General features: G+C 38.1%; 1 protein-coding gene across 1 annotated transcript in view; it reads right to left on the bottom strand.

The window, feature by feature from the left end:
- The window catches only part of LOC138711628 (uncharacterized), an 82,595-nt gene that overhangs the window by 47,362 nt on the left and 14,435 nt on the right, over positions 1 to 20,798 (bottom strand). The window contains exons 7-9 of the mRNA XM_069842760.1: positions 20,218 to 20,621; positions 19,705 to 20,164; positions 17,717 to 19,072 (exon numbers count right to left, since the gene is read on the bottom strand). Coding sequence (XP_069698861.1) covers positions 17,717 to 19,072; positions 19,705 to 20,164; positions 20,218 to 20,621 — 2,220 coding nt within the window. The remainder of the gene's footprint in view (positions 1 to 17,716; positions 19,073 to 19,704; positions 20,165 to 20,217; positions 20,622 to 20,798) is intronic.

Here is a 20,798-nt window from a genome sequence, read left to right as displayed (position 1 = left end):
GGAAAATAAAGAATTCTTGGAACAATTATTCATCATTAGTTATGTGTATAATTTGGAATAAATTGATTTTCCTAATTTATTTATGTTAAAAAGAAAAGGAACATGTGCTTCTATCATTGCAGAAACAATGTAAAATTTCTTCAATATTGGTGAAAACATTACAATTGGGATTCAGTAACTGAAAATATATTTCAATACTCAGTGCATTGTATTTCTTCTTATGAATAAAATGTATTAAATTGGAATAATAATAATAATAATAATAATAATAATAATAATAATTATAATAATAATAATAATAATAATAATAATAATGTCACATTCTCATGAATTTAATGTGGGTAATAATGTCAATTTTGGTGAAAACATTATCACAATTGGGATTCACTAACTGAAAATATATTTCACTACTCAGTGCATTGTATTTCTTTTTATGAATAAATATATACGCATAATTTTATGTTGTTACTATTTTGTTTTACCAAGCACATCCCCATCCCCAATGACTAGATTCAGTTTAATCATTGACATTCTCTCAATCATCCTCATGTTTTATCATACAAACATGTAATGAATCCACCACTCCCAAATCAATAAGCTACCACTGGAATTATGTTATATTCTGGTAACATATATGTTTAGAATAATCTCAACTTATACACCAATTCTTAAGGATTATTAATATTTGAAAACCTATATACCAATTCTTAATATTGGAAAAGGATTACTAATATTTGAAAGGAAAGTGTTATAGGTTAATTCTCTAAACGAACCCAACCCTTTGGTTATGTGGGATGGAAATGGATGGTTAAGACATGGAAGAAATTACAGTGCAAAACTATTTCCAAAAAGAACATTTATTACAATTCGAACATTCTTCATAATCAAGCTTAACATTCACCACGCTTCATCATGGTCACTGTTTTTTTACACTCAGAGCATTTAAATTGTGCGATTTCTTCTTCTTCAGCTCAAACCGAGACTGGAGATGCAGTATTATCTAAATTAAAGCAAAAAATAAATATTGTGAGACATTATTAACGCTATGGCTGCTATTACACTACCAAAGTTTTTTTGACAAAGATCTTTTATAAAATATGTATTATAAAATATATGATAGTGTAATAGTTGTATAAATTCGAGCGTATTATTCATCATCTTGCCCCCCTCCCACTGCTGTGTAAACTTGTTCAATGTCAATTATTCCAAACTGCAATACTTCTTTCATTACACTTCTAAATAATTCACCTCATCATCCAGCCATATTACCTCCAAGGTCATTATGCTACATAATCAAAAACATGTTTTTATCATTACTCAGCAATTTCATCGTCGGATGTGACATTGCATAATATTTGCACACATAGCAGATAGCTATTATTTACTTGTAATCAATACAATATTTGAGTAACATAAGACGCTGCGAGAACAATCGCCGGATGTCAATTAACAGCCTGCATATTATTTGCATCATGCAATATTTGTGTAATATAACACGTTCCAGGTGCTGCAAAAACATATTTTTATCATTACTCAGCAATTGCATTGTCGCCGGAAGTGATTCAGCAAGCTTGCATAATATTTGAACACTTATGCATTACACAACATATACATCTACATTGAGCCACATCCTGTTTAATTTACAAGTGTGCTAGATTAATTTTTTACCGGAAAGTAGAACCATTTATGCCCCACATTCCAACACCCCCCCATTCCCTATCAATTAAATTACCATTACATAAGAATCTTAAGAAAAAGAATGTATGTGTTTAAGTGTGATAGATTAATTCTTGGACACTCGCAATATGTTAGCTTGCATAATATTTGCATACATAGCAGTGCGAGTGAATCAGCATAATACTTGCACACATAGCGATTGTGGAATTTTCAAACATATATGAACTTGTGTCTTTCACCCACCTTACAATTAACTCGCCGGATATGAATCAGCATAATATTTGCACACATAGCAAACATTACATCTGCATTGAGGAGATAAACATGTATGAACTTGTATGAACATGTCATGCCACAACTTCAATTACATACCTGCACGTGTGCATGACGTCACTCTTTAACCTTGAACTCTTAGATTGCCATTTATGACGTTACGCCCCTTTCCTACGTCATACTTTAAGCCCCCCACATTGAGGAGATGAACATGTATGAACTTGTCATGCCATTACATACCTGCATGACGTCACACTTTAACCTCGAACTCTTAGATTGCCATTTATGACGTTACGCCCCTTTCTTACGACATAATTTAAGCCCCCACATTGAGGAGATAAACATGTATGAACATGTCATGCCATTACATACCCGCATGACGTCACACTTTAACCTTGAACTCTTATGACTTAATTTAAGTTTCGCCCCTTTCCTACGTCATACTTTAAGCCCCCCACCCCCTCCGTGACGTCATACTTTAGCCACGCCCACTTCTGACGTCATACTTTAGCCCCGCCCACTTCTGACGTCGTACTTTGGCCACGCCCACAATGACGTCACATGGGGAGCCAGTTAGTACTATGACGTCACTGGGGGAGCCATGGGAGCCATTGGGAGTCAGTTAGTACCCGTCATTTCTTATCTACTCTCCTGTTTCCTTAAAAGCCATTGTAAGTAAATATTATTAATATTTATTAATATTTAATATTATTATTATTATTATTATTATTATTATTATTATTATTATTATTATTATTATTTTCTAGCATTTCACTCTCATACATTGTCAGATTCATCTTGTTCTACAAGTTCATCACGAAGATAGGCAAATAGTTTGTTCCACTTTTTGGACCAATGTAAAACTCATGCTGTTCCCTGGGTATTATTAGTTTCCCGCACTTTGGGAGAACTTTCAACTTTTGAACTGAAATTGGAAATTTTCCAATGTAGGCTTTTGAAACATTACGAATTTTCTTTGGACGACCTAAATTCCTTTTCAGAAATAACTCAATGAAAGAAGAGTCTTCAAAGTTCTCCTTGTATAAAACATATTGGCTTTTTATAGTGTTGCGAGCATGTAAAGCGCAGGTGCAATGTAGGTGGCCTTTGGTTTTCAGTGCTAAAGTTTAAAAAAATCGTCATTTAACATGGTACGAACAATGTAAAGACGAGGAGGATTTCTGCTAGTCGTAATTATCTCCGCTCAACCTTCGGGGACATAAACTGAAATATATATAGAGTTCTTCAATTTTACAATGCACGGAATCGCATTTCATTTCTGTGTGACCAGTTTCAAAGCATTTGTGGTCAATGGAAACAAAGTTGGGTTGATTATAACAAACGTTTTGTACACATTCCAACAAATGTAGAGGTTTTTTTCTGACTGTATACTATAAGCGACGAAACGGTTTCATTAAATTCAGGAGTACTTCTTAAATTAGTACTACAATCTCCTTTATTATATGTTTCATTATGCATGACAATAACCATGCGAATTAACTTCCTTGTCCTCTAACTCATTTTGAAATTATAACTACGAGTAAAATTTTAAGGAGAAATTCAACATAATCCAACTCAATCTTCCTGTCGCATTGACTATCGACAATACATGCTAAATTTATGAATCTGCCGCAATCGACGCTTGTATACTGAATCTTCCTGTCCAACATCAGCATAAAGAAAGACAAAATTACAGAAAATCGAGTCCAATAAAAGTCTGTATGTGCATAGTTCCACGCTTTTACCACAATATAGGTTATGCCTGCAGAACTGTAGCTCTTGAGAGCGACTATTTTCCTCCCCTCTTTTACCCCACCCACCTTTTCTACCTGTGCGGTTACGGAGTTTTAGTTACGCTCGTTTGCATCAACATTCATTCTCGGGGCGGAAGTCGGTCATTCCCAATAGAAGTGGAGTGAGGCTGACGTCATAGTTCTCCTACTTCGGGAGTTCTGCAGGCCTGGTATAGGTATTCAGTTGTGCTTTTACTGTCGACAGCACTAGCTAAACTCATGAATGTGGCAGATTCGTTTATTAACTACTGTATAAAAAAACGCCGGTTTACAAGCAGAAAGCAACGAATATTCGACACACGTATGTCTGACATAACAAGAATGAATTAATAATAACCTACATGGCATATACGTGTTTCTGATACAATGAGAGAATGCAACTTTCAACATTCATGAAAGATAAAGACAAATAGGAAAGATTGGAGAAAGCTGGATTTGTAGTGAAAGACCTACACTAGGGCAGAACACTAAACGAATGAATGAATGTTTTTGTCATGAGGGAGAAGAAAGGTTCTAATTTGCTTTGTTAACCAAATAAAATACAGACCCGTTTATTTTCAATTGAGATATTACTCACCCTCACATCTTACTTTGCGCTGAAATGCACTAGAAAACCTGTAGATACCTGAATTGAATCATTTGTTTCAGAAACAGCACTTCTCCCTCCAGTAACATTTTTCAGGAAATTGAAAAAACTTTCTGTAAGGCATATTTTATTGTTCACACTTGTGGTATTTTTTTCATTTGATCATTTACTAAATACAAACATCCTGACATCTTGGTTATTTGAATGAGTTCAATACCCACATCTACAGAATTTGTTTAATTTGGAGGAGATGTGCTGTTTCTGAAACAAACAGTAGGAATAACAAGAACAACAAGTAGATTCTCAATGTTAATAACCTTAAATTAATATAGAAATGCTAATATAAGTTAGAGAACATGTTTTAAACCCATTCATTCAAACTTCACAGCATAACCTGCCTAATAATCACAACTTAAAATGCAGAAAATATTACTTGCAAAGAAAAAGAAGTTCACTAAGATTCTGTCAAACAGGACATTTTTAATTATGTCAATAATAAATTCATGATGGCATCAAAGCATACACACAACATTACTCTTCCTTAGTACGTTTTCTTGCATCACCATGATTAGTCATCAGTTGATGTCGTTGGCCAAGTATATAGTTCATTATAAAAATCATGATATTCTGTTGGAATGTATGGTTCCAATTTCTTAATGTCTGATAATTTCTTTTCATTTAAAGCCACATAGCCATGTGGATAAGCAGGAACACTGGGCAGCATAGGAAGCACACTTCTAGAATGGAACAACTTGAAAGAATGAACAGTCAGTCCATCAATAAAATTCCTTCCTGAGATATGATCCACTTCATATTGGAACTCCATAAAGTCATTCACATGAAAAGTTACTTTCTGATCTCTTTTTATTCCTCTTCCCATGGACTCAATGGACAGAACAGACTTCTTGAAATAGGTCTTCCACCAATGGTTAAAGTCCAAAATGTCTGCAGTTTGTATCATTTGAGCAGAGAATCTGTTGTTCTTATTTGATGCAACTATTAACTCTATGTATTCTTTTATTGAATAGATTCTGTCTGATGTGCGAATCTTCCCCTTTATAACACCAAAATCTCGATCACAGGGCATGAAGGAATGCCCACGAATCGGAAAATAATGGTATATGTTTTTTAAATCTGCCAGTAGTAACAAGAGTTTGGAGAAATCGAACAACTGTGTTATTCCTATTCTGTCCTGGGCAGCTATCAGAGAAAATGTGTAGGTATTTTGTTGTGTTTGGTAACTCGATGCTTATGTCATCTAAGATAAATTAACAGACTTCATCTGGATCTTTTTTTAGCCAGTCCCTCGTGATATATGTACAATTTTGCTGTGTTATCCCTCAAGTTATGTATATTAAATACATTAACATTAAGTTGCCTGAGATAGAATGCTTCCTGCATAGGTATCTCTGGCAGATGCAAATTCTGCATATAATATATACATATTGAAGCAATTTCATTGTCTTCTTTTTCAGAGATTAGAACAATATTCCATTTTTTGGTGAACTTTTTGGCTCTTCTTTTAAGGACAATAAACTCTACTCCTGCTACACGTTTGGCGTTATCATTCAGCGATGGACTTTTCATCCTTACCGATAGTTGTTCGCATGTACAGCAGGTATCAATTTGTGGCCTCCCAAATGTTAGACTGAATAGCTCCTTAAAAGTTTTGCGGGATAACCAGTAGGATACCTGTTGGCCAGGATACTTCTCCATAAAGGAGGCATGCATTAATGTGATATTTAACCTCTCGCTCAAATATTCTATTTCTCTTGATGAGTAGTGAGATTTTTTGGTTGGAATGAGCGTATGTGATCTTCCACTAATATACACGCCTCCCCAGAAGTTGCATTTCCAGAAGTGTTTTTACCCCTCAAATCCTTTGGAGATCTTCCAAGCAGTAACAAAGATGTTAGACGACGAATGCGACCCTTTGTCACACCAGGCAAGTTTAGAAATGCTTTGGCACACACTTGTTGTCGTCCAGAACTACATGTCACATAATACTTGAAATTACGCGAACGTGGCTTCTTTGGTTCATCTCCCTGCTGACGTCTCCTTTTAACTTGCACTACTTCCACTAATGCTTGTAAATACGAATCCTGTTCGTCTTTAGTTTCTTTGGCATAAAAGTTTATAAATATTTCTTCTCGATCCCCCTCCAATAACCTTCCAAAGCATTTCAATTTACACCTGAAGGAAAGAGAGATTATGTTATGTGACGAAAAGTATAACAGGAGTAAATATGGATTTAACATATTATGAATCATGTTACATTGCAAAGTATGATTTTCATAACAGCAACGCTATTGAACAGGTAAACATTAATACTGTGGCATACTCACTTGCAATCATTTCCAATTTTCTTCTTTGCGACCACCTTAGAAGCATAGTTGATATGTTCTAACCCCTTTACTCTTCCTCTTTTCACATGTTCTCGTTTGTATTCAACACTTTTTAATCCTTTCTTTCGTTTTTTCACTACGGACAAAACAGCTCCCTCATCACTACTAGACGCCATGTTGGAATAGTACTATTGGGGGAAACTAGCAGCGCTCGTTGTGGAGAACAGAAACAGCACCTCTCCAGGATAAGTGTTGTTACTGCACAAAACGGAAACTTTCGACTAAGTTTGCAAGCAGCAGTTATGTGATGGAAGTGTTGTTTCTGCACAAAACTGTAGCATTTCAGTCGGTAATTGCGATTGTGCTAACAACTCATATACCGTCAAACAGTGGAGAAGTGTTGTTTCTGAAACAAACGATTCAATTAACATATTACCAACTCTGGAGGTGTATAAATTTCATATCTAACCTTGCATTGAAATGTACTAGAAATAGGTATCTCAACATGATGGGCATAATATAAAATGTGAGGCTACATAAAACGTAATGGTAAGGAGCAAGTGAATGATTTTGCAAGTACTGGCAGCTTTTAATATAAGTGGTTATCGGTGGAAGCCTGAACACTTCAGCCCAAGTATCCTTATGGTCCATCTGTTTGGAATGAGTTGCGTACCGATTGTGCTGTCTGGCTACGTCTGCTCCACAGTCCATGAATTCCTCTTGAGCCATCATTTCCATATACCATACCTTTGGTGATGGTCGTCTGAAGGAGCCTTCCACATAGATATGAGACGTCATTTTCCTGTTAGAAAGGTGCGATTCTGGATGGTTCCGATTCCTTTTCTGGAGTTTTATTAATTGTTTAGAATCCACCATCAGTGCTGTTACCTAACTTTCGATAAACTGTCAATAATTTATAAATATATATTGTGAGGACCTTCTATTTGCTTACCCAAGTACAAAGTAGTGTTAGGTACTGTAGTACATTTATTAAGATATTAACGTTTTGGGCATTATGATGCCATCTTCAGATCGATAATTACTCACAAAAATTGATCATGCTAAATACATGGTTTGTTCCGAATCAATAAATAATGCAGAAAAGTACAGTGTAAATTGAGTTAAATGTAAATTGCCGAGCAGCCACGCAGTATGCATTCAGCTTTCGTAACCACCATCATTACGAAATTCGGCCATGCTGACTCTCGAAGCATGACAATACCTTCCGTCGGAAGAGTTGTATAGCATCTTGCTACGTATCAAGCCAGCATTCACGTTTTGTAATTTTAACATTGAACATTTTATATTTACCTCTATTTATAATATACATTTTATACTTAACACTTATTGCTTTCAAAACAAATAATGCATTTAGCACGTTCAATATTGTATGTAATTATAGTATGAACCTGGCATCATAATGCTGCTAGTCACGCTTTGTTATTTTTAACACTGAACAATATATAGTCTATATATATAAATTATTTCCGCCTATCGGTCAACCATCATCATCATTATGAAACTGTCAATAAGCCTCATCATGGCGCAAAATTGACTCGATGACTTACAAACACAAGTAATACCCTGGTGTTCGAATCGGAGATCATAATGAAAGAGGAATTATATAGAACGTCGGTGGAATATCGAGGAAAAAACGGAAGATCCCCAGAAGAATCACAAAATCTTGGATTTGTCCACCACAAATGCAACTCCTCCATCTCTGGGATTTGAACTCTCACGATCGTTGTAAACCAATGCTTTGCCATCTAACCTACTAAGAAGACGAGCAGTCTAGGATTGCCAACTTTTTTAAAAGAAAATAGGGAGGTTATGGAATCGACAAAATTATACATATAAAATTGACATATGTTCCGTTCAGTTAGCTACTAAAGAACAACTTTAGTCTACACTTCGCCAACTAGGCTTAAATTACGAGTGTTTTGAGACAGATTTCTCTCGCATAGTTAAAGTCGACTGCAGTTTTCAGTTCTGATTTGATTAGATGTGTCATGCTCCTGTTTCGAACGTCTGTTCAATAATTCAACAATTATTGTTCATGAGGTGAAACACCCTCTTTGTAAGCTTAGAACAAAACTAGCTAGTTTTTCCAGATTTGTAACATTAACATGGTTTGATTTTAAACGGGTCAAGACTAAAACCTATTCTTGTCAAACATTACTTTCTATGAAGATTGCACATTTCAATGCATTTCTCGAACAACAAAATTCATTATATAAACAGTCATCATTTACAGCAAAATCAAATGTTTAGAATAATGATTTTTATATTATGCATAAATAAGGGAGAAATAGGCTCGAAGAGAAGGAAAATACGGGAGCTGGGAGACTGTTAAAAATTGGGGGCAAATACGGCGGGAAATAGGGAGGGTTGACAACCCTAGAACAGACGTTGTACACATTTTAAGTAAAGGTGTTGTGTTATAAGGAAGGTACTCGTCTGAGCTCAATATAATTCCTTAAATAATGACTTCTCATCCAAAAAATTGCTGAGTTAGAAGCAGGACACGAAGTGCAAGTCATTGGTGAAAAATACGACTGAAAAATCTATGCTTGAAGCGCTTTCTTTCCTTGTGGATATTTTTCGTGTCGAGTGTGTTATCGTCATGTTATCGTTTCGCCTTTGAACTGCGATAAACTCAGTTATGATTTTGCATCTTCTGTCGTGATATGCAAACTGTATTGAATGTTGTATTAAATTGGAACGATATTCTTTATGTTTACTCGTCTTACAGGTAAATACCACGTGCACTGGGAACATATTCGTATAATAAAAATAGTAGAAGATTGTAACACAACATCTGAATTACTGCACGAAGAATGTATATCTACATTATAACATTTACAAAAAATGCACTATTTTACACATTCTTAATATTATATTGCATGTACATTATTTTAATCTGTTACAGCTTGAAATTCCCTTGGTATTCAATGTGCTAATTCTTTTCACTGGTTCCGGGTCTGCTGGGTATTTGTTCTTTATCTAATTCTATATTATTTTAAAGATTCTATAGGCTCTCTATAATTGTAGGCCTATATACTGTAGTTGTAACCGTGATTGTCGAGGAGTGGTAAGCCTTCTGTTGAGATTGAATACCTTATGGTTACCTTATGTTTGAATCAATATTTTGCAGGAAATAAGAGGCGTGATTTATGTCCGACTTGAATGAAATGGTTGGTAATTCTGTTCAACTGTTCGTCATATATTCTGGGGTGCATGGTTAGGCCTGTGTACTATCAATAGTTGCGTCTGTGACTTAAGCGCTAGGGTGCTGATCTTCCATCTAACCTTTTCGAGTTCGATCCCCGGTCAGGTCGTGATAGAATGTCTGGTGAAAAAGCAGCCGTTGCAAAGGGCTTTCCTCGAGGTACTCCCGTTTTCCTCTTTCTTCCACTAACACACTAAAGTATGCACCATTTAATCTATCATCTTCAATAGCTAAAAATAGACTGGGCTCATCAGATAATCGTCCGAGATGGGACCAGACTTTATCAAGGCTGAGACAGAATGGTACACCTGGCAGCGTCAGATTCACGGATGCCATTCAGATTATCTGGACAATCATCGCTTATATAGAGCAGAAAATGGGCCAAAGGAAGTCTAAGTGGAAGGATCTATCTTAGAATTTGTGTAGGAGAGATTACGGAATGCATTTCAATACGCTTTGCAACCGTCATGGAAAAATTACTAGGCCTAACTCTTTTGTTTGCAGCGTTTGTGTAGGGCGTGCTTCTCCCTTGGAAAAGTGAACAGGCAAGTAACGGTCTGCTTTGCGGTGATTCAGCGCTATAGCTTAGGGCAATACATTTTCGTGACTTAAACATTACAGTACATGTTAACTTACCTTTTAACAAGTGCTGAAACTGCTGGAATTATCTCAACAGCATAGACATGTGACATGAAGCGTTCTGCCCTATTTATCTTAATTCCATTTAGGCCTACTTCGTTTTTAATTACAAAAAGACGAGTCAATACACGTCTCGTAAATACACGACTGAGCACATTGAAGAACTATGTCAACAAATCCTGTCGGACAGGTGATCTAGAGCAGTGGTTCCCAACCAATGTGTGTCGCCCAGGAAGTCTCTTTACAACGCATTTTTTTTTTTATTTATAACGAAGTCTTTGATATGGTACATTTTATTTTGGGACAGACTTTACCAATGAAATTTTAACACCTGCAACAATGCTCTGTTTAATTTTTCTGCCTGGCGATAATTCGAATGAAAGTGAACACCTCCAACAATGCTTAGTGATTCGTTTACTCTTCCCACTTAGTAATAAACGGAGTTTAGAATCGTCAGAACATTGGTCACTTTCAGTATATACATGTGAGTGGCTGATAGTGCGATTATTTTATTTAGATTTTTTATGAAGAAATTAAAAAAACTCAATCTGAATTAAGTTCTGTTAGATGACAGCAGTGCCAATGCTGATAATGTGAGCGAAAGTTCCATTCAAGGTTCACAAAAAGTACGGTACTGTGTTTCGTAAGTATTATAATGGTGAATACTTGCAATATGGTTTTTACGTGGCGTGGAGATGAATATAAACAAAATCTCGATTGTCATATGCGGAAATGTTTTGTAAAATTAGTCGATGTTGCCGAATAAACTAGAAATACATTTATTAGAACCACCGTTTTCAACGTCATACTTGTGTAAATCAGCATTATCTACCATGAAAATAGTACACTTTAAACAAAGTAACAGACTGCTGCATCTTGAAGATGATTTACGTGTTGCCCTGTCAATCATAAGGCCACGTATAGAGAAATTTTATGCAACCCACCAAGCGCAGACTTCACATTAATTTAAGTACTGAGTTTCCAAAAACGATAATAACAATCTTTCATCGGACATCCAGAATAGATAGACTGAGACTTTTGACACATACCTTTCGTTTTTTTTAATGCCACTCAAGTTGCTGCTTGGTTTTTTTGTTTTGTTTTGTTTTTTTTTTTTTTTCGTTTGCGTGTTAATATCAGCCTATTTACAACACTGGATGTCCGACACTACATAGAAATTGTTATTAGTGCTCTTTTCTGTCGGAACGCTCTGGAACGACATTCCTGCTCCATTTTGTAACATTTTTCATCAGGGAACGGAAATATATGTGAATAACTATGTTTTTAATATTAGCTATTTTTCCTTGAATTCCGCTAAGATCTTCGACGAAAGTCTTAGTTTGACGCAAAGGAGGTTAAAAACAACGAAATTCCCGTGCAGTGAACAGTAGTCATCTCCCCGTCCGCTGTAAAATATTCTACACAAAGTCCTTCTCCATTATTTTAAATAAAAAAATAGTGTGTCACGATATCGTGGGCGTTCAGTAAAGTGTGTCGTCAGTCAAAAAGGTTGGGAACTACTGATCTAGAGGGTGGGGGTTGAGAAGTTGAGTGCTACAAGTTGTAAATGTAGACCTACTACATTTGCGAACCACTGTACTACAGCATTGGCCAAATGGAATGCGCAACCTCAGCTTATTATGTTCTAGAATTTATCCGCATTTTTTTTATATTTTAACAGGTTATGTGCATGGCAGCAATCTTAGAACATACCACTCATCCATTCAGAATGTCGTCGTGTTCAATGGGAGCTCTCTGTAATTTTTTTATATAGGCTATCAATGAGGTCATCATCACGGAGCGAACTTAAACCTCAAGGCATAAATAAAAGTTGTAGGCCATGTGCGTTCTTGACACTTCGTATTGTTGTTTTGTTTTGTTAGCAATTGAATGCAGCCATCTATTAAAAACAAGAAGTAAATAATATCACCAAAATTATTATTATTACGGCCAAATTTCGTTCAATCTTTAAAGTACAGTACATTTATAATGCATAATTATTCTTCGGTCACAGATGTAGAAGCTTCACTAAAGGTAATCTCAGAATGATTTTTATTACATGTAGTAAGACTGGACACTAAGATGGACTCATTGCCATGAAATACATTTCATCTTCATCTAGGTTCAAGAATTGATACTAGGTCTTTTACTCCCACGCTCAAGAAAGAAATATTACACACCCATGGGGTGTTTAAAGGACAGCACCAGAGAAGCAAAGTAAGGTATACGCATCCTGCCCTGGGTGGGAATTGGAGTTGAATGCTCTTGATTTGTAGATAGAAGAAGGCTACCACTCCAGACACAACTGACAATGTACAGTACATCCTAGCACTGTAAACGGCACATCTCATCACTTGCAAATTTCTACCTATGTGATGTGTGTTGGTTCGGCTAATCCTACCAGTCCCTATTAGGCGGAGGAGCCCTCTAGACGTTAAAACACGATTAAAAACAAATATAGTAGACTAGTTATACAACTGTATGCATTATGAAAAATTATGAATATGATCAGTGTACATTTAATAAACGGCGTTGAAACAACCTTCTTACCACCAATAGGCGCAGCACACACCGACCACTGACGACACAAGTCGCTGGAAATCAAAACGAGCTGGAGCCGCAGTAGTTCGAGTGACACTGATTATGACACTACACAGGTGTCGAAACGGGTCCTTGTGTTATTGAATTATATTACTTTTTATAACATTTTTTTAAATTTTAACGATTTAATTGTAAGAAAATTTTATATTTATATATGTGTTAAAGTGAACAAAAAATGGAATAAAAATCCTATATTTAATAATAATAATAATGTAAAATAAATTTTTCTTTACTGGTTCGATACTTGGAAAACAACCAATCAAACTACCTATAAAACGGACGATTTTAAATCGCTGCTTGAGAAGAATACTTGGTTCGAAGCAATAAATGACCCTGGATTGTGGGAAAGTGGTGGAAACAAACCTGCTGCAAAACAAATAAAATGAAGAAAGCGATGGATAAGACATATTCTGAGGAAAGGACATGAATCCATCCAAAAGCAAGCATTGGATTCGAACCCACAGGCCGATACGAAGAAGAGGAAGACCAAAGCAAACTTGAAAAGGAAAATTTCTGACACATTTGTGAAATATTTTGGAGGAGATTTCTCTCGTATTATCTTTAAAAATTTTAATATTGTCCTTTCTGGTCTCGCGATTACCACATGTCCGTTGGATTCGAAGTACACAAGTCTAAAGCAAATCAAGGACGAATAACTTTAAAGAGTAGTAAAATTATTTGCATTGCTTCCTCTAGGTGACAAATAAAGCTGAGAAGTCAGTATCATAATCAAGCTGCGGATTTTTAGGCACTAAAAACAGTTGAAATAGGCAGGCAATATAGGCATTGGAAATTCTAAAACAGGCATTTAAAAAGGGCCTAGTAATAATTTCTAATTATTAATGGCTAACGCGACCATAGCGTAGCATCATACACTAGTTTCTATGTCATTATGGCAGTGAATAATTAAATATTCGTCCAATTGGTGTAATGAGAACTGATGTCTATTGTCTCTAAGATTGTTCTTAAATTTGGAGCAACTGCCTTCCACTTCACATGAAGTGATGGAGCAATAGGCCTACTTGAGGGATCCAATCTCAGCTGGGGACCTAACCAGAGGGAACGCAGTAATGTCAGTGTATTTTCCAATCAGTGCTTCTGATGACTTTTGCTTTGGCATATCTCTACGGTATACTTAAACGTATTACAGTAGAAAACTCATCTCCATGCTCAATTCACAAACTCACAAAACGGATACACAGTTTAAAACAAGTACCCTAGTCAACTACCACAATGATTCATGCGGCTTTTGAAATACATTTTTTTCCTATTGGTTAATTTTAAATTATTCGATTTCTCCGCGCTCTGGTGGTAGTAAAACGTAACACACAGAATTATCGATAGTTCTATATCACTTCCCTCTGCTGGATAAAAAAGAAACAAATTACAGATTAAAAAAATATCGATAGAATGGTCAGTAAATTCAAGTATAATATAAATAGGGATATTTAGGCAACTTTTAGGTATTTATAAGCAACTAGGCATTTACTAGTGAAATAGGCAATTATAGGCACTATTGAATTCGCATATAATACTCACATATCTTAAAATGGATATGTAACCTAAAATCTTCCGCCTTCAGGTAAAGGATTAAAATAGGCATATAGACATAAATCCGCAACTTAATCATAATTAACCCCGGTGGAGGCTATGCAAGGTATGAGAAATCCTCACACGTTTCTGTGTAATTATGCGATAAAAGGGTATTCGTCTAGGTTATACGTATAACGGATATTAATAGTATCCATTGAAAGCTCTTGCAAGGAATGAACCTACTTTTGACAGCTCCATACCGTTTTTTTTATTCCTTTTTATCCGCTACCCGCATCGTCCTACCGATAGAAAATGGATCGTCAATTATATTCCGGCGCCAGAAGACAAGTGAAGACTGCGTTGCCACAGAGAACGTTAGCTCAGTTATATTGTAAGCACGCCGAGCTAATCAGTAATGAAGACGAAATCTTTTTCTCTTTGCTGCCTGCCTCCGAAGTGAGGAATTGATACTGTTGCTGCAACTCGGCGCTCTGAATCTCTACCTTCCACGTGCTTCACTTGTAACGTCAGAAGTCAATTCTATCGCTGTGATAACATTACTGACTTTACACTCAGAATACCTCTTTAGGTATTTTGGGAATAGTAAAAAGTGTGTGTCATGTCAATAAGGCGATCGTCAATTATTTAAGGATAATTCCACGCCATACTTTGTGTGGGGGGGGGGGGGAACTTCCAAGAACCATGAACAAGTATCGTTATTTTAGAGGACTAAAAGTCCATATATACTGTTCAACCTTTTTAATTTCAAGTATTAAAGTAATACATGAAATAGCAACCAAAAGGCATTCAATTGTGCCTGCCCTTTTCCACTAAAAATGGTAACGCATGCCGGTGGTTATTCAGTGCGTTTTTCGTTCAAAAGTAGCACAGAAAGCAGCTGATTGTTTTAAGTGTCCATGAATGAACAAAAAATTATTATTATTATTATTATTATTATTATTATTATTATTATTATTATTATTATTATTATTGGTGATGGCGGACATCTTAAACAGAAGATCGGCAAGTAAGATTAGCCTTATTGAAGATTTTCGCAAATATGAGTGCCTACCAAAATTTTGAGAATCAAGGAGGCCTAAATGTTAAATTACGTTGAACACGGCGCTCCATGTAGACACAAGATTTTCATTCATATTAATTGAACGTTCGTTTTCGGATTGATTCTTTCAATATTTCTCTCAGATTGCATGCGTACGCGCATGGAAAATTAAACCGTGTAGATGCACATTAATGGTATTTCCATACATCAGTGGGAAAACGTTTTCTTTAAATACAATTTGACCATGCCAAATATCAGCTTTTAAAACGCAGTACGTGCTAGGTATGCATAATTTAACCAGTTACACGTGTTAGTACCGTGCACAAAGGGAGTGGAATGTGGATCCTCTCACATGCAAATCCATATTAGAGTGGGATATAATTCTGCTAGAGACAGAAAGCTTGATTTCAAAACGAGGGAAGAGACTATGGATCAGATGCGGCAGTCATTTGCTAGAAACCCACGTAATTCAATTAGGCAAGTTAGTAGGGAATTGCAAGTTTCTCGTTGAACAGTTGACGTTTTTTTTTTTTACAAGCATCTCTGTTTTAATGCTTATAAACTCCAACTCAATCCTAAAACAAACAATTGCCACAAAGAGCTCATTCCGTTACTCAGATGATTCTCCACATCGATGCACGCACTACACTTTATGCTATGGCGTTCACATCTGGAGTCATAAGGAATCGACTGGTATATGAAATGAATGAAATAGCCTTTGGATTTCCCGTGAAGGGCTATGGCCTCCTAAAAGGGGAGCTCTTTAGAGATCATGCGGTGAGCTAATCCGCATGACTGTAGATTCTGTTCTATATAAGTTTTGTTCGTCGTTTGTGTGTGTACACTTGCGCTCTCACTCGATACTGGCAAACTGTAGCGATCTCCATTCTTCTCGGTTCTTGGCTGTTCTGGACCACAGGGGTCCAGCTAGGCTCTTGAAGAAGTCCGCCCATCTGGTCCCAGGTCTTCCTCGGTTTCGCCTCCCGATGCGTGGGTCCCACGTGGTGGAAATATGCGCCCATCTGCAGCCTTGGAGTCTCGACACGTGGCCTCCCCATTTCCATTTCAGGCGTTCCCCTTGGTGTGCCATGTCTCTGGTGTTTGTCATCTGCTTGAGTCTGGTGTTGGAAATCTTGTCTCTGAGGGAGAGTCCTAGGATTTTCCTCTCCATTTTGCGCTGGCAGATCTGAATCTGCGTCTTCTGGTTCACGGTCAGTTTCCAGGTCTGACAGCCGTACAGTAAGGTTGGGAAGATACAGGATTGCAGCACCTCCAGCTTTAGTTTGCGGTTCAGTTTCTTGTCAAGGAGTATGAATTGCAGTGACCAGAAAGCTCTCCATGCTGATGCAATTCTTCTTTTTAGTTCTCTCGTCATGCAGCTTTTGAATCCGACCAATTGGCCCAGATAGATTTATTCCTCCACGTACTGTAATATGGTTGCGTTGACTTGGATTGGTTGTGGTTGGCTGTTCGTCATGACTTGGGTTTTTTCCATGTTCATGCTTAGGCCTGCGTGTGCGCTGCAATCGCTTAGTTCCTGTATCATCTCTTGTAGGTCGGTGGCGTTTTTAGCGAAAAGTACGATGTCGTCCGCGAATCTTAGGTTCGTCAGCCGATATCCGTTTATATTGATTCCATGTCTTTTCTTCCACTTTAGCTTACGGAATATGTCTTCCAGGAGGCTAGTAAATAGCTTTGGTGAGATCGGATCCCCTTGTCGGACTCCTCTTCCTATTCTGAATATTTGTCCTTCTCGTTCTGTCATCACGGTGGCGTGCGAGTCTCCGTAGAGCTTAGTTAGGATGTTGATATATTTGTGCTCGACTCCCTGGTTACTCAGCGCCTGTAATACACAGGAGTGTTCTACCGAGTCAAATGCTTTCTTGAAATCTATAAATGCGAGGTAGAGGGGAATATTGAATTCGTCCGTTTTTTCTATGACCTGGTTGATTGTCTGTAGATGATCCACCGTGCTGTAACCTGAGCGAAATCCTGCCTGGTCTGGAGCTTGGTTGTCATCCAGTACTTTCGTGAGTCTCCTTGTGATTATCTTAGAGAACAGCTTGTAGACATTAGACATCAGGCTGATTGGACGGTAGTTGTTCAGGTCGTCCTTGGCACCTTTTTTGTGGAGTAGAATAATTTTGCTTGTCTTCCATTGGTGGGGTACTGTCTCCGATTTGAGTATTTCGTTGAAGACTGCGGTGAGCGGTGTTAGCAAGGAGTCGTGACCGAGTTTCAGGTGTTCGTTGTGGATGTTGTCTTCTCCGGGCGCTTTTCCGGATTTGAGTTCCCCTATCGCTGTCCTGACCTCGCTTTGAAGTATTGGTGGGACCTCGATGTCGTCTACGTTGTTCATCTGAATACTGTCGCTTGGATTCTCTTCCTGTTTTGAGCTGGTGTATAATGATCTGTAGTAGTTTGTGGCTGCCGTCACAATGTCTTCTCTTTCTGTTAGACGGTTGCCTCTGGGTCCCCGTGCTCCCAAGAGCCATTGCTTCCCACTTCCTCTCTGTTTTCTTGCTTGTCTTGTTGATTTGGATGATTCCAGTATTGTTCTTACTGCCTCTGTGTTGTGTTCACGTACGTCCCTTCTGATCGCCCTTTTTGTTTGCTTATCAATCTCTGCGTACTGGTTTTTATTGTCCTCGGTTTCATCCCTGCTTGGATATAATCTCTTCCTTTGTTCAATTAATGCAATTGTTAACGGGCTGAGCTTGGAACTGTTTTCTCTAGTTACATTTGTTCTCCTGGCTGTGATTGATGCTTGGGTAAGGGCCTCTTCGATGGAGTTGTATAGATCCTGTGGGTCGCGCTGGGAGAATAGGTCCATTTCATGTAGTCGTTCCTGTAGTGCAAGGCCGAAAGTGTGCCTATCTAAGCTGTCAATTGTGCTCGCTATTGTATTCCCAAAATGTCTTCTGTTTCTCTTTATATTCACTGTGGCACGTACCATTCTGTGATCCGTCGAGAATTTCAGGTTTGGTACGACTTGTATGTCTCTCGCACCTGCTAGGCTGTCGGTTAGTATGTAGTCCAGTTCGTTTTTTGTCGTGCCGTTGGGGTGTCTCCAGGTCCACCTTGCTTCGCTACGCTTTCTGAAGAACGTGTTTAGTATCACCATTCTCTGTTCTGTGGCGAATTGTACCAGTCGTTCTCCTCTTGCGTTCCTTGTCCCGTAGCCGTACGGCCCAACTGGGTCCTCTTGTGCGTGGAGTTTGTTCCCTACTTTGCTGTTGAAGTCGCCTAATATGAAGTTCCTGTGTGATCTGTGTCTCTCAATTGTGTCTTCTAGCAGTCTGTAGAAGTCTTCGCTGTCTTCGTCACTATGGTTCTCTGTGGGTGCATATATTTGTATCATAGTTACATCGCATGTCGCTGTCTTTATCTTTAGAACTATTATTCTCTCTGAAACCCCTATGATTTCCTTCACCATGGGTTTGATGTGTTTCTTAATCAGGAATCCCACTCCTTTCTGTCCTTTGGTCTGCCCGATGTAGCAGAAGAGGTCGCCGTTATTCTTTTCGATTATAGTTTCCCCCATTCTTCTGATCTCTCAGAGGCCCAGGATATCGCAGTTAATGTTTTTTAGAGCATAGTTTAGCTCCTCTTCTCTTTCTTCTGTCCTGAGTGTGTTCACGTTTAGTGTGGCTATTCTGAATTCTTGTCTGGTGGTACGATGGTGTGGTGTCTGTACTGGTGTGTTGTGAGATTCCGTTAGCGCTCTTGGTGGTTCTAAGTTGTTGTTTGTTGCATAGTGCTTGTTCCTGGGATGCTGATTTGTTGTTGTGGCCGCTGCGCGTTTTTTGGTTGGGGCAGGTTCCGTGGTTGCGGCGGGTTTTTTGCCTGGGGCAGCTCGTTCCAACGTATCCATCTATCATTTATCAGTATTTTCTGATATCCCACCTTGACGTTGTTGCCTTTGTTTCTCTCTTCGGTAGCTAGATTACGTAGTTGGGTTTGTATACTCCTTTCCTGGAGTGTCATGTCATCATCGATGAAGCATTCCTCCCCCGCTAATTTGTGTTTGTTCTTCATTATAATCATTTTGTCTTCCATGCTGGCGAGTTCAACCCTGGCTAGTCCTCTGTCGGAGTAGTCTTTGCAGATGTACATAACTTTGCTGTATGGTTTGTTGAATTCTACTTTTGCCAGTATTTCATTTACTTTATTGGTCATTTCTTCATGGTTGTCTGGTCGTATCTCTTTGTTTTTGATGATTATGTTTTGTCTTCTTTCTCTCCTCTGCCTCCTCCCTTCCGCTTCCTCTAGTGACCTTAATTTTTTCTCTATATGTGTGGTTCTCTCATCCATGGTATTATCTAAGTTGCGTACTCTGGTTTCCAGGTTGTTGCACTTTTCTTCTATTCTGTGGTCAAAACCTTTTATTTCCTCTCTCAAGTCTGCTATGTCTTTCCTTGTTTCAGCCTTAAAGTACGTGTTTTGTTTCTTTAGGTCTTTTAGTTCGGCTAGGATGTTACTGAACATGGCTTGTATGGTCTGATTCGTGTCGGTGTCTTCTTCACTGCCGCTGTTCCGTTGGTTCGCCCGTTGTGCAGGTGTATTTCGTGATTTTCTTGCCGCCATTTTGGACGTGCTCCTGGGTTTGTCGCACTTGTGAGGAGGTTCCGCCTAGCGTGTTGTTTAGGGTGGTTGGCTGCCCGCTGCCGTGTGGGCGGTTCCCTTTTAGCACTGTTACTGTGTGGGCGGGCTGACTTCCCGGGTTGGTAGTAATGTCCTCTGTCGCTAGGGCTCGCCCGCTTCTTTATTACTTCTCTTGGTGCTTGCCGCCTTCTGGTGGGGTATCGCTGAACTCGTTCGGTTATTGAGTTGAACTTCCCCTGCGTCACTTCCGGTGTCAGGAGCGCTTGTGTGACTTCCTTCCCTGTGGAGGCACTCTGCGATCTTTTAACCTCACTTAATGTGGCGTTTGTTTTTTCTCTGTTGTGGCTTTTATCCTGCAAGGATGTTGCTACTAACACTCTCCGGCTGTCTCTGAACTATTACTGACCTTTTTGTGGTATTGTGGTTGGTTTGCCGCCCTTTATCTCGCTAATTTTCG

This window comes from Periplaneta americana, chromosome 13, assembly GCF_040183065.1.
Source record: "Periplaneta americana isolate PAMFEO1 chromosome 13, P.americana_PAMFEO1_priV1, whole genome shotgun sequence".
Lineage (NCBI taxonomy): Eukaryota > Metazoa > Arthropoda > Insecta > Blattodea > Blattidae > Periplaneta > Periplaneta americana.
The sequence above is the reverse complement of the archived record's forward strand: the minus strand, read 5'-3'. Positions and strand labels throughout refer to the sequence as shown.